The sequence below is a fragment of the Borostomias antarcticus genome (assembly GCF_949987555.1).
Source record: "Borostomias antarcticus genome assembly, chromosome: 26".
In the NCBI taxonomy this organism is placed as follows: domain Eukaryota; kingdom Metazoa; phylum Chordata; class Actinopteri; order Stomiiformes; family Stomiidae; genus Borostomias; species Borostomias antarcticus.
The window spans coordinates 9,704,315-9,718,376 of NC_140259.1; the positions used below are offsets into that span (position 1 = coordinate 9,704,315).

Below are 14,062 nucleotides of genomic sequence, written 5' to 3' on the forward strand. Positions count from 1 at the left end.
GAATCTTCTATAATTCTACAACCAGAATAACTCACTCCTTAAACACGTGGAATGTGTACAGATTCCACATGTATTTTCTGGTCTGTACATGGAGTTGATTACAAGAATATTACAGCCGTTCAACATTAGGAGAGGCCTTCATTCCTCTCATGTACTGTATGTTATGTTTCATCCATCTTATAAGAGGTCCGACCGCAGGCTGCTGGGATGGTTGGAAAAGCAAAATTATATAACTGTTCAATGTATAAAAACCCTCCTACTACCAGCTCATGGACTGTAATTACTGTTTTCATGCGCTTCCCCCCAAGTAGAAGAGTTCTTGAAACCCTTGGCAGAGCATAACTCTATATTTGAGTACATTCAAATGGTCTGACATGATGTAGGCCATGTAGGTCATGTAGGCCGACCATAAACAGGAAGTTGTAGCAGCAGGCGTACCTAAACAGACCCTCTCTGATTTTTTTCTTTCAAGATGAATCATTAATTATTGCACAGCACAAACCACAACCATTCAACAATTTCATAAAACCACAAAAGCCAAATATGTTTCATTGTTTTTATTAGAAAAAAGAATAACAAAAAAACTTTGGCAAGTTCGGTGAATCAACAATGGCATTTGTATAAAATACATTCGAGTTCATATGTGTGCCTCGCACCACATCCACGCACCTCTCAGACCTGAGCTTCTCAATCTCCTCACTCTTTGGGAGATGAGGCGAGATTCTCAGTCATTTTTTGGAATGTTCTTTCGTACTCATCAAAGTGGCAACTTAAGGCTTATTTGTAAGACTGAGCAAATGTCCATGTTGACATGTTGCTTTAGAACATGAAGGCGCAGGGCGTCTGGGTTCTCTCAAACGCAGGAACCACGTGGCTCAGATGTGTTCTCCTCTCTGCAGCATGTCCCGAGCGCTTAACGGACAGGGCTCGTCCTCCTAGCACAGCTATGGAGGGTCATCGCGTCCAGTGACGTCTTACAGTTTCTGAATCAAAAGTATGGCCATTGATAACTGCGAGTACATGTTTTTGCTATAGGCTTAGCATTAACCCAACGCCAACTTCCATCTTGAATTCATCTACATGCACAGAATTCAACCAAACATTTTCTTTCCACCCGTTAACCATTGAAACAGAGTGAACATCTCTATAAGGAGAGCTACTAGTGCATCATTGGAAACTCATTTGCAGATAGTTAAGGCTTATGGCTTTCCCTTTTGTAACCCGTGTACATTCACTAAATATCCAAACTCAACTTCTCTCTAACCAAGACATCACAGATATGTGCTTACTTGAATTACTTGACAAACAGTAGAAAGAGTCCTGGTAGCACCATTGCTAGTTGAGTCATAATACATGTAACTACGTAGGTTTTGACATCTGTATGTGTCTAGGCTTGGAGTCGGACAGAGGATAGTTGCAGCTTTCTCCTTGTACCCTACCAGTCCGATAATTAGCTCACTGCACATTAACATATCACAAAGCATTCTTTGATGTACGCATATTCTCAAACGTCCAAGGCCTCTCCAGCCGACCGACGGGTGCAGAGACCGTCTTCATAGGCTATACTGAATACAATGACGATACTGGCTCACTTCTGTCCACGTCAAGCAAGTGAGCCACAGAGTGAACCAGCAAAGATTGCATTGAAACATCTGCAACTCCAAACATCAAGTGATCTATTCCCCCAATATTATACCCAACTTAATACACCAACATTTCTTGTGTGGGAATTATTGATTGGAGGGAAGTTCAGCTCATGCCGAGCTGGAATCACTTGGGAAGACAGGCACCAGTGAGAGAAGTTATGTCCTTTTTGTCGAACAACTTGATAACATGTCCTTCTTTTGTTTATAAAGGAACTTCTCCTATATCCAGGTCCTGTTCGGCTCCCTTGTCCTCTTCTGACCTCTTGGTGGCGCTCTAGTCCCTCTCCACAACGGGGGCCACGTCTCAGAGGACCAGTTTCGGAGAGAGTATTCCAGGAGAAAACATATCTCTTGCTTCGTATTTTTTGTTTAAGTCGGGTCGTCGCTTGACCGTCAGGTGGGTCTCGTGGTTCAACACGTCATGCATCGACGGCGCATGTTGATAGGCTGAGGGTTCGGGTCAATCTGTACACACAACGAAGAAAAGGCATGCGTTGGAATAAAAACAGAACGACAAAACCACTGTAAGGCTAATAGTTTGCATACAACTTCCTGTTTCCATCCAACTTCCTGTTTCCATCAAGATATTAAGCACACCCTTCTGAGTGCTAAGGCAGAAGGTGGGTGAAGTGTGCAGTCTATCGGGTTCCAACTCACCTCGCTGTACATCGGAGGTGGTCGGAAGCGGAACTCTTGGACAAAGGCCATTAGGGGGCGCTCTAGGATTCCACTGAGGTCCTCCTGAGGCCGGGGGGCGGCCGTGTTCTGTTGCTCCGCCTCCTCTGCAGTCACCACAGAGCTGTAGTCGGGGGGAGCTGTAAAAGAACAGGGCCCAGGTCAGACGTTTCCCCCACTCGGAACACGCAGTTCGCTGGGTCTCAGCACTGACCCCTGCGGGACACCCTTGAGTCAGAAGCCACACAGTGAGACGCTACACTTCACAGTTGTTTAGCAGAAGCTTTTTCTCCAGAGCGACTCCCAATATGTACATTTATCTAGAGTATAAGTGAGCCGACTGCGCTGTACATCCCAGTTATCGTCAGAAAAGCCGGCGTCTGTAAGAACCAGTGCCACCAGCAGTCACGGTACTAAAGAATAAGAACCAGTGCCACCATAGTCACGGTACTAAAGCATAAGAACCAGTGCCACCATAGGCACGGTACTAAAGAATAAGAACCAGTGCCACCATAGTCACGGTACTAAAGAATAAGAACCAGTGCCACCATAGTCACGGTACTAAAGAAGGAACTTACGTTCTGGCTGCTCGGGGATGGCCATGCGAAGCCACTCCAGGTTCACGCTGTACTGGCTGCTGACGCTGGAGGTGCGACTTCCGAAGGGGTGCAGAGGAATGGTGCCCATGACCAGGGGCAGCTCCAGGAACAGCTTGGACGTGCCGGGGACTTCCACACACACCTGACAGGCGGAAGGAGCTTTTAGGACCACAGCCGACACAGGATCGATCATCAACGAGGGGGCAAAAAGTGGCAAGTGATCGGCCGCTAACGGCGGCGCCATCGATGTAACTGTCACCAGTAAAGAGCTAGTGCTAACTGCGTGAGGGTGCAATGCGTTTAACAGAATAGAAAGTTTGTTTTGCCACATGTAACAAGTACAGGTATATCTTATCAGTACTAATCAGTTCCTCATTCCAGTCCTAGGTACACAGCGAAACGTTATTAGGTTCCCTATCTGGAAATTTACTTTCCACATTCTATCAGTCTATCAAATAGATCCTCATCTACTTATTCTGTCCAATCATGGATGACAGTGTAGCAGAGTGTACTGAGCTCAACCTGAGCGTGTAGTCCACTGTGTGAAGGCGCGCTGGACCGTACTGGACTCACCCTGAGCATGTACTCCACTTTGATGATCCGGCACTGGAGGATGGACGGTCCGACGGGCGGGATCTTGATGGCGCGGCCGTGCCAGGTCTCCCGGCGCCGGGCGCCCACCGCGTCGCCGCTCAGCGTCGCCACCACGGCGCGCTTCTGCTTCATGGTGCCGCGCGCGATGAACGTCTGGGTCTGCGTGATGTACGCCTTGGGCAGCACCGACCGCGAGGTGGAGTTATCGAACTCCGCGAACACAGGGATCACCTCGCCTGGAAGGAAGAGAGGGGGAGGGAGAGAGGGAGAGAGAGAGAGAGAGAGAGAGAGAGGGAGAGGGAGAGAGAGAGAGGGAGAGAGAGAGGGAGAGAGAGGGAGAGAGAGAGAGAGGGAGAGGGAGAGGGAGAGGGAGAGGGAGAGGGAGAGGGAGAGGGAGAGGGAGAGGGAGAGGGAGAGAGAGAGGGAGAGGGGGAGAGGGAGAGGGAGAGAGGGAGAGGGAGAGGGAGGGAGAAAGAGAGAGAAAGAGAGAGAGAGAGAGAGAGAGAGAAGGAGAGAGAGAGAGAGGGAGAGAGAGAGGGGGGGAGAGGGAGAGAGAGAGAGAGAGAGAGAGAGAGGGAGAGAGAGAGGGAGAGAGAGAGGGAGAGAGAGGGGGCTCAAGTTAATATTTGGTTAATCAAAACAATGTAAATGTAAATAAAGGGGTACATTAACAAGATGGCACCTGTGGTCAAAAGGGTTCGTTCTTACCTGGTGTGTAGCCTTTGCGGTCGATCTTGGCCGTTATGGAGACCTGTCCGCAGTTGCGGTACCACATACGGGCCATCTTGTCTTTGGTACCGGCCTGGGGAGCCTGGGAGAAAGACACCAGCGCATGTGTGAGCGGGGACGTCCGGATGTGTGTGTGCATGGAAGTCATCTGGAAAGGGTCCGTTATTCTTACCAATAAGGTTGGTGTGTTGATGTCAATGGGCTCGATGACTGTGAACTCCTTCTTGATCTTCTTCACCGTGGACCAGGGTCGGTGTAGCTTCACTTTCACCCAGTAACGAATGCTGCCATGTTTGCCCTCGAACGACGTCACCAGCGTCCTGATGGACCAAAACATACAGACTAAGGGTCACACCTCGGTTCTCAGATGAGAAGTTGACACTCATGCCAAAGGGGGTTTCACTGTGAGGAAAACCACACTTCTGGTTTAAATTAATTCAGTAAAATATCCCAAAATCAGTATACTTAACTCTTATATATACTCTTATATTTAAAATATAAGTATAAAACTTTATACTTACTCTTCAGGTAACTGGAAACTAAATGGGAACTCGTGTCTTCCAGCAGGGAGGATGGTTAGCTCTCCATTATCTGAAAAAAGATCAAAACAAACAACAAAAAAACAACCATTAACTTATTTTAAGTACAATTTGTTTTTTTCAATCATTGCACTGCTCAAACACCATAGCCTGGAAGCAGACTGATCTATCTGCAAGATCAGGTTTTATTTGCTCTTGCGAACAGGTCTGGCGATGCCAGGCTGCAAACAGCATGCAGAACTATCACATGGCAGAGAGAGCAGGCTTGCATTCAACTCGAGTTAACTTGGAGGAAAAACAACTTTAATAATAACTTTATTTCTCTGTCTGAATCTGCGTTCAGAGGATATGTATTAAGAATAGGCTATGGAACCTGTTCTCTTTTGCATAACCTGTTAAATGCTTTGACAGGGTCAAATGCTTTGTTTTGAACAATCGACGTTAGTCAAGCTGGTTCACAGACGTCAACAATCAGACTAAACATGCAAAGTTGTCCAAGACATGTATGGGTTGCCTTTATGGGGATACAATTAGCACTTATGGTCATTTTTTTAAGTAGCCTAGTAGTTTTAAAGTATTTTGTTGGTCCAGTGGCATGTTTTTCATCCACAAAGGGAGAATGAATGACAAACCTGCTTGAAGAAGCACCTCTCTCCTATTCAGATACTCCACTTCATCACTGTAGTTCTGGGTATAAGCGGTACTGGACCCTGCTGACCGAGACTCGGTCCAATGCACCTTCGCAAAACCTTCTGCGTGCAACTTCAACGACTCCACTTTGCTTTCCCCTGCAAGGTCCACAACAACCTTCCCCGACACCACATCCCCACTGCTGAACACAGGGGGGGAGTCGATTTCAGGAGAGTCGAAGAGGATGTAAAACTTTTTTAATTTGTCGAAAATCATCTTGAGGCTTTGTTAGATCCAAAGTAGGGACTGTATGGATGCTGTGGCTCCGGGATCACACTGTCACTCTTGGTATCTCCTGTGCGCAACTCTAGCAAAACAACACTGAGGAACCTCGCCGAGACGCAGCGCTTTTGCTCCAGCGGTAAAGGGGGCGGTCTCTCCGGGTTTATTATGTAAGGCCCCGGGCCCTGGATCGTATCTGGCTAATAAACATCTTCTCTGGGTGTGGACAGAGAATGAGGGAGGGTGGGGGGGGGGACTGTGTCTGGTGATTGATGGTTACAGGTTCCTAGACGAAAACAGGCTTACTGAGCATGCCCCAGAACTGAAGAGATCCACCCTCACCCTGTAGAAATGTACAGGCATGAAATAGTTTCTCACTGTGTAGCCTGCTATTGTGCAAGGCAAGCTATTTGTTTTGTAAGCTTTTTTTAATCATTCTGTAGGCAACATAGGGTATTTGTTCCATATGAATAGGTTCAAATCTATTTAAACTTGGCTATGCATTGCTTATTTTAGATAATCCATCATGTTTTTAAACATGATATCTACATAGTTCTCAGCGATTCACATATAATTCAACTGTTTAATGATTCACATATAATTCAACTTTTAAACATACTTATTGCAACAACAATACGTTGTATCCGATGTTAAGTTTTTCCAGTTAATAAACATGATAGAACTAAGTGCTTCAGTTGTTTGCTAGTGAATGCATAACAACAATACTCATTTTGTTCAACGTTCCCCGTGATTGCAAAATTGGGGGTAAAACTCTTGTAAGTAACGAGGCTGTTTACTTCTTTGTTTCCTGGAAGTGTCTGAGAGTTCAACAGCGCCCCCCTGTGGTGTGCGTGCGCAACTCTCAGCTGCGCTCAGTGATCATGATCTCATGCGCCCTCTGGTGGTTATCATGAGAACTAACAGGTGCAACTAAAGTATTGCACAGTTTACAAAATGAATCTACAGTTACTTGCAAATAAGGCACTAATAGCATGAATGTAGAGTAGGCCTACACTTGTCGGACTCCAGTAAGTTCATTAAGTCATTTTATCATATCATTAGCTTACAAACACGTGCTAATATCCAGCTGAAGTAATTTGATTAGTGTATACTAGTGTATACCTTCCGTTTGACACAATGTATTTGGAAAACCTTTATGACACAAGTCAGAAAGAACTTCATTTGATGTGCAGAAGAGTTGCGGCCAGCATGGCATGACCGTGCTGTGAGCGCACGTGTTGTTGTGCTGGTTGCCCAGAGAGACAGAGGGTGCATTTTTTAAACCCCCACCCTCTTTTCAGTTGCCCGTGCAGCTGCCTCTCTGCCCAATACCCCCCCCCACCCCTCACCCCCCCCTCCCACTGCTGTTCACCTCCCACTGCTCTCTGGTAATAAACAACAGTGCATAACTGGGCAAACCCAACCTGCTGAACGCCATGTGCTTTTTAAGAGACCATGGTGTAACCAAGTGAATACAAAAATCTAGTTTATTTTCAGTATCACTGTGCAAATTCTTATTTTTTAAATTGAGTCAAGAATAACCACAAAATGATGAGGATACTATCCATAATGTTAGAGGTCTTTACAGTAAAGTATCACAAACTGAATCAGAAAAGGGAAATTATGTTTTGCAGAACCCTCTAGTGGCTTAAATATTAATCTGAATTCCAAATCTGAGTATAATTTGCAGAGTAATTCTGAGCGCTAAATGCAAAAATGAAGTTTTGGCTGTATGAATTATAGCTCTGCCGACCTTTAAGCTGTGCTTAAGTCAACCTTTAAGCTGTGCTTAAGTCAACCTTTAAGCTGTGTTTAGGTAAACAGTGACCTTGAATGGCCCGTTTGCTTCACGTCTCTAGTAATAGACCCCAATACCCAGAGCTGGGCTGCACAGCCAAACCAAGCATGACACCAACTTTCCAATGAAACATTAACCCCACTAGTCGTGTATTCCTTGACACTAGGCTAAATGTGACCAACATTCAGTCTTCTAGTGTTGCTCCTACAGTCAGCTATGAGCAGTGATGCACTTTGGCTATAGCACTAGTAGATTATGCTCTTGGTCTGTACTGTAGGCTACACTGTAGGCTACTGTGACAAATAAAAATATAAATCTGAATCTTTACAAAGGAGATGCACTTGTGAGTTCTGGCGAGTAGTAGTAGTGCATTTACTACCTGTTCAATGCAATCATTGTGGTCGCTTTGGATAAAAGCGTCTGCTAAATGACGCAATGACTGGCTGTGTTTGACAGTGTCTCATATATTTCTTGTAACTCTCGTGTTTATTTGTCTAGGAGGGTTAATGCTGCTGAATTTGTGTTCAAGCTGATAAGAGAGATCAACGCATTGTGCAAGTCTTCACTGACATCTTTCTTAATATACATATGCATATTCGGATTGATTATGATTCGGCATTTTGCCATAAAACCGATACAACTGACTGACTGAGAGGTCAAGGAATGGATGTGCTCTGGCCAATTCGTCATTTGAAAACTGAAAATTATTGCCACACTTCTAGCTGCCATAAATCCAAACATACAGCGTCGGTTCGCCTACTGACCTCGGATGAGATGCTGTCTCTTTCTGAAATAGGTGATCTTGGAGGTGTAGTCGTTGTAAATTGAATTCATTCCCACACTGCGGTTCTCCAGCCAGTGCGCGGTGGCAACCCCTCTTCCAAAGACCTTCATGGAGCTGACTTTGGTCTCCCTGTTGAGCTCCACAACGACCTGGCCGGACACCACCTCTCCACTGGCATACACGGCATCCTCCGGTCCGGTCAGCTCCAGCTTGAAACTTTTAATGCTTTTGAAAGCCATTCCTGTGCGAAATATCGGTGACATTTAACTGGGACTACTTTGTAGGCTAATATTTCATAAGCCGAATCCTTTTCACTTATCTCACACTCACCGATGACGGGTCACTGCTGTGAAGTGAACGTCTCCAGCAGATCCAAGTCGGTCTTGCGTTTGGGAGTTTTGCGCACGCAACAAATCGATATATGTATATTGCAGCAGTGTTTATACGCCCTGTTACGCACGGATTGTGTGTTTCACCATGCAGCCCACACAGGCTACACCAGCACCCGCGAGTCACACCGCCCACTTTCGCACTCAACTGTGTGTGTGTGTGTGTGTGTGTGTGTGTGTGTGTGTGTGTGTGTGTGTGTGTGTGTGTGTGTGTGTGTGTGTGTGTGGAGCGACAGCTCTTCTGAACTGGGATATTCATTGGTCGCAGATAACTGTCCACCCCTCAGCTGTAACCGGACCCCTCCCCTAAGTAAGTGTGTGTGTTCCTATAAGTGTGTGTGAGGCCTATAGCTCTCTCTATGTAAGACCCATTATATCGGCTTCATTTTTGCACGTTCTACCTTTCTGCATCAAATATTAGCCTAACAAATGCAAAGTACTTTGAAACAGACCTGAAATAATAATAAGAGCTAAAAAAAAAAATCAATCCAGCAGATGAACAACAGAGACGAAACGAATTCATAGATAATGCAAAAAATAATGCATGTAAATTCATCGATAGGCTAGTTGCTGGTTATTTTGTACATCTGCCTTCCAGCTGCTGCTTTCCAATGACAGAAAACATTGGTAACTCAGGTTCAAGGTTATGTTGTTATTTGAACAGGATTTTAATTGTTTACACGGCTTATTCACACAGAAAAGTAGAGTAAATCTGAACCTGTCATTGACTAAACAGACACTAACCTAATTACCATGTTTGTAATGCAAACAGCATAAAGGCGCCTGTTGCGAAATCTAAATATTGTTTGTAATGCAGAACCGTGCAGCAATGTGGGCCCGTGTTTGTGTTTAAACCACCTTGCTGTTGAGTTTAGACACTCTGGCACAGTGCTTCGACATTTCACACATGCCCAGCCTGCTTCAAGTCAAGTTTGTTATCTTATCTGTCCAGAGATACTTTCCTTCCATAGTATTTCTAAAAACATTCAAGAAATTATATGATTTTCAAATACCTAAAATAGTGGAAAGTGTAAACTAAGAATTTTTTGCGTTTCGTTTTATATGACCTTTTATGTGTTTCTTGCACTTTGTCTTGATGCTTTTAACGTCTCATTTAAAGCACTTTGAATTGCCTTGTTGCTGAAATGTGTTAAATCAACTGGCCTGGCCTTGCTGTGCTAATAGTACTTTAAACATCAAACATGTCTGGGGTAGGTATGTTCATTACTTCAATTGCTCATTAAACAAACAATACACACGTTTCTATCCACTGTGTTTGCAACACTCTTCTCTTTGCCACACTCAGACAGCAAAAGCTCCTCAAAATGAGGTGAAAAGCTTTGTTGAAAGTCTGTCATTATGAGGCAGCTGTGTTGTGTGTTTAGAAAGGCATGTGGCTGACGTGTTGTCTCGGAGCGTTGTCCAGGCAGGTCCGGGAGAGAGGTTTAGGCCCGAAGGCCTCCGCGTGGGTCGTCCTGAAGTCCTGTTGACTGTGGGGTTCGGTGATGTGGCTCTCTTTGATCTGAGAGTGACAGACAGGACCGTGAGGTGTCATACTGAGGGAAAACTAGATACTATAGACTGATCCTGGAGATAGAGCTGTCTGCTGACATAATCCCAGAAGAGAAGCGCAAAGAGCTCGTCTTTGTACATTAACCTGTGTATCTCGGGCTCAACTGGTTCTCTGAGCTGTACTGTGTGTTTCATCCAAGCTGATTGCATCAACATGTATCCGTGTCTAAATGGTAAATGATCAATGAAATAACGTGAGACGCTGTGAGCTCCTCTGTTCTTTTTTCCTCCGTAGTCAACTAAAAACCTAACTGCTTCGGTAGAATATTTGTCTTTGTAACAGAGAAATCTATGAATTGATTTTGGTATCAGGGTAATGTGTCCCTTGTCCTAGAAAGCTCGCTAAAGGTACAATGGCTCTGTTTGGAGCTGATAAGCAAGCTTGTCATGGTGCACAAACCCAGATTTTAATCTTGTCTGAGGTGACAGATTACTAACCGACCGGTGGGATGAATGTCAGGACTGTTTGGCAGTCTGGGGTTTAAATGCCATACCTGCTGAGGCCGGGGTGGGGTTTAAATGCCATACCTGCTGAGGCTGTCTGGGGTTTAAATGCCATACCTGCTGAGGCTGTCTGGGGTTTAAATGCCATACCTGCTGAGGCCGGGGTGGGGTTTAAATGCCATACCTGCTGAGGACGGGGTGGAGTTTAAATGCCATACCTGCTGAAGCTGTCTGGGATCTAGTCTCTGCCTCCTGCACGTCTGAGGGAGGAAGTCCCTTTGAACTGTTGTCAAGGCGGGTCCAGGCTCTGGGGGTCACACAGTAGCAATGACCACCTCTCCCCTCATACATCACACAGGATACAACCTAAGACTTAGCATTTCTGTTACTGTTGAAGGATTGTTGCTGATTGATGTTTGCTGACACGGCGCTCCTGATATTTGGGGGTCGGCGGACTATTATATAACATGGGGTCAAACTGGTCACGGATTGTAAAGTAGAAAATATGCTAAACTTGTATTATCTGAAGACCTCTGACGTAGGGTCACTCACTTTGACCTCTGATGTAGAGCCACTCAACTTGACCTCTGACATAGGGCCACTCACCTTGACCTCTGAAGTAGAGCCACTCAACTTGACCTCTGACGTAGGGTCACTCAACTTGACCTCTGACGTAGGGCCACTCAACTTGACCTCTGACATAGGGTCACTCACCTTGACCTCTGACGTAGGGTCACTCACCTTGACCTCTGACGTAGAGCCACTCAACTTGACCTCTGATGTAGGGTCACTCACCTTGACCTCTGACATAGGGTCACTCACCTTGACCTCTGACATAGGGCCCCTCACCTTGACCTCTGACGTAGGGTCACTCACCTTGACCTCTGACGTAGGGTCACTCACCTTGACCTCTGACATAGGGTCACTCACCTTGTCCAGCCAGCACCTGGCCCGAGGGGTGTGTGTGCGGCGTGGCGCGGCCCCCCAGGGCCCTGGCGGGGTAGTCCTCCTGGGCAGAGGTGGTGTAGAACAGGCCTCCCAAACTCGCTCTGCCCAGAGTCACGTGGCTCCTGGTCCTCAGGTCGGCCCCACTGACGCGTACGGGTGGTTCTCTGTGGTTACTCTGAGGGGGGAGAGGGGGGGATGTTACTCTGAGAGGAGAGAGGGGGGGGTGTTACTCTGATGGGGGAGAGGGGGGGATGTTACTCTGAGAGGGGAGAGGGGGATGTTACTCTGAGGGGGGAGAGGGGGGCATGTTACTCTGAGAGGGGAGAGGGGGGGATGTTACTCTGAGGGGGGAGAGGGGGGATGTTACTCTGAGGGGGAGAGGGGGGGATGTTACTCTGAGAGGGGAGAGGGGGGGATGTTACTCTGAGGGGGGAGAGGGGGGATGTTACTCTGAGAGGGGAGAGGGGGGGATGTTACTCTGATGGGGAGAGGGGGGGATGTTACTCTGAGGGGGGAGAGGGGGGGATGTTACTCTGAGGGGGGAGAGGGGGGGATGTTACTCTGAGGGGGGAGAGGGGGGATGTTACTCTGAGAGGGGAGAGGGGGGGATGTTACTCTGATGGGGAGAGGGGGGGATGTTACTCTGAGGGGGGAGAGGGGGGGATGTTACTCTGAGGGGGGAGAGGGGGGGATGTTACTCTGAGAGGGGAGAGGGGGGGGTGTTACTCTGAGGGGGAGAGAGGGGATGTTACTCTGAGGGGGGAGAGGGGGGGCATGTTACTCCGAGGGGGGAGAGGGGGGATGTTACTCTGAGAGGGGAGAGGGGGGGATGTTACTCTGAGGGGGGAGAGGGGGGGATGTTACTCTGAGGGGGGAGAGGGGGGATGTTACTCTGAGAGGGGAGAGGGGGGGATGTTACTCTGATGGGGAGAGGGGGGGATGTTACTCTGAGGGGGGAGAGGGGGGGATGTTACTCTGAGGGGGGAGAGGGGGGATGTTACTCTGAGAGGGGAGAGGGTTACTCTGAGGGGGGAGAGGGGGGGATGTTACTCTGAGAGGGGAGAGGGGGGCATGTTACTCTGAGAGGGGAGAGGGGGGTGTTACTCTGAGGGGGGAGAGGGGGGCATGTTACTCTGATGGGGAGAGGGGGGGATGTTACTCTGAGGGGGGAGAGGGGGGGATGTTACTCTGAGGGGGGAGAGGGGGGGCATGTTACTCTGAGGGGGGAGAGGGGGGATGTTACTCTGAGAGGGGAGAGGGGGGGATGTTACTCTGATGGGGAGAGGGGGGGATGTTACTCTGAGGGGGGAGAGGGGGGGATGTTACTCTGAGGGGGGAGAGGGGGGGATGTTACTCTGAGGGGGGAGAGGGGGGGATGTTACTCTGAGGGGGGAGAGGGGGGGATGTTACTCTGAGGGGGGAGAGGGGGGGCATGTTACTCTGAGGGGGGAGAGGGGGGATGTTACTCTGAGAGGGGAGAGGGGGGGATGTTACTCTGATGGGGAGAGGGGGGGATGTTACTCTGAGAGGGGAGAGGGGGGATGTTACTCTGAGAGGGGAGAGGGGGGCATGTTACTCTGAGAGGGGAGAGGGGGGTGTTACTCTGAGGGGGGAGAGGGGGGGGTGTTACTCTGAGAGGGGAGAGGGGGCATGTTACTCTGAGGGGGGAGAGGGGGGCATGTTACTCTGAGGGGGGAGAGGGGGGATGTTACTCTGAGAGGGGAGAGGGGGGGATGTTACTCTGAGAGGGGAGAGGGGGGATGTTACTCTGAGGGGGGAGAGGGGGGATGTTACTCTGAGGGGGAGAGGGGGGATGTTACTCTGAGAGGGGAGAGGGGGGATGTTACTCTGAGAGGGGAGAGGGGGGATGTTACTCTGAGGGGGGAGAGGGGGGCATGTTACTCTGAGAGGGGAGAGGGGGACATGTTACTCTGAGAGGGGAGAGGGGGGATGTTACTCTGAGAGGGGAGAGGGGGGATGTTACTCTGAGGGGGGAGAGGGGGGCATGTTACTCTGAGAGGGGAGAGGGGGGCATGTTACTCTGAGGGGGAGAGGGGGGTGTTACTCTGAGAGGGGAGAGGGGGGGATGTTACTCTGATGGGGGAGAGGGGGGGATGTTACTCTGAGAGGGGAGAGGGGGGATGTTACTCTGAGGGGGGAGAGGGGGGGTGTTACTCTGAGGGGGGAGAGGGGGGGATGTTACTCTGATGGGGGAGAGGGGGGATGTTACTCTGAGAGGGGAGAGGGTTACTCTGAGGGGGGAGAGGGGGGGTGTTACTCTGAGAGGGGAGAGGGGGGATGTTACTCTGAGGGGGGAGAGGGGGGGTGTTACTCTGAGAGGGGAGAGGGGGGCATGTTACTCTGAGAGGGGAGAGGGGGGGATGTTACTCTGAGAGGGGAGAGGGGGGCATGTTACTCTGAGGGGGGAGAGGG

The 14,062-nt window shown here is 48.5% G+C and overlaps 1 protein-coding gene across 3 annotated transcripts; it reads right to left on the reverse strand.

The window, feature by feature from the left end:
- Positions 1–594: 594 nt before the first annotated feature.
- Positions 595–8,725, reverse strand: arrdc2 (arrestin domain containing 2). 3 transcript variants are annotated; one of them, XM_084459206.1, is made up of 9 exons: positions 8,607–8,725; positions 8,257–8,517; positions 4,765–4,834; positions 4,416–4,563; positions 4,223–4,325; positions 3,494–3,750; positions 2,900–3,062; positions 2,304–2,461; positions 595–2,111 (listed from the first exon to the last, which is right to left on the reverse strand). In XM_084459206.1, exons 2-9 carry the CDS (start codon positions 8,513–8,515, stop codon positions 2,058–2,060), a joined length of 1,212 nt encoding a protein of 403 aa, XP_084315332.1. In that variant the 5' UTR covers positions 8,516–8,517; positions 8,607–8,725; the 3' UTR covers positions 595–2,057. The 3 variants fall into 3 exon arrangements, with proteins under 3 accessions (XP_084315332.1, XP_084315330.1, XP_084315331.1); XM_084459204.1 differs by having other exon boundaries at positions 8,257–8,661; XM_084459205.1 differs by lacking the exons at positions 8,257–8,517; positions 8,607–8,725 and adding an exon at positions 5,415–5,881.
- Positions 8,726–14,062: the final 5,337 nt, after the last annotated feature.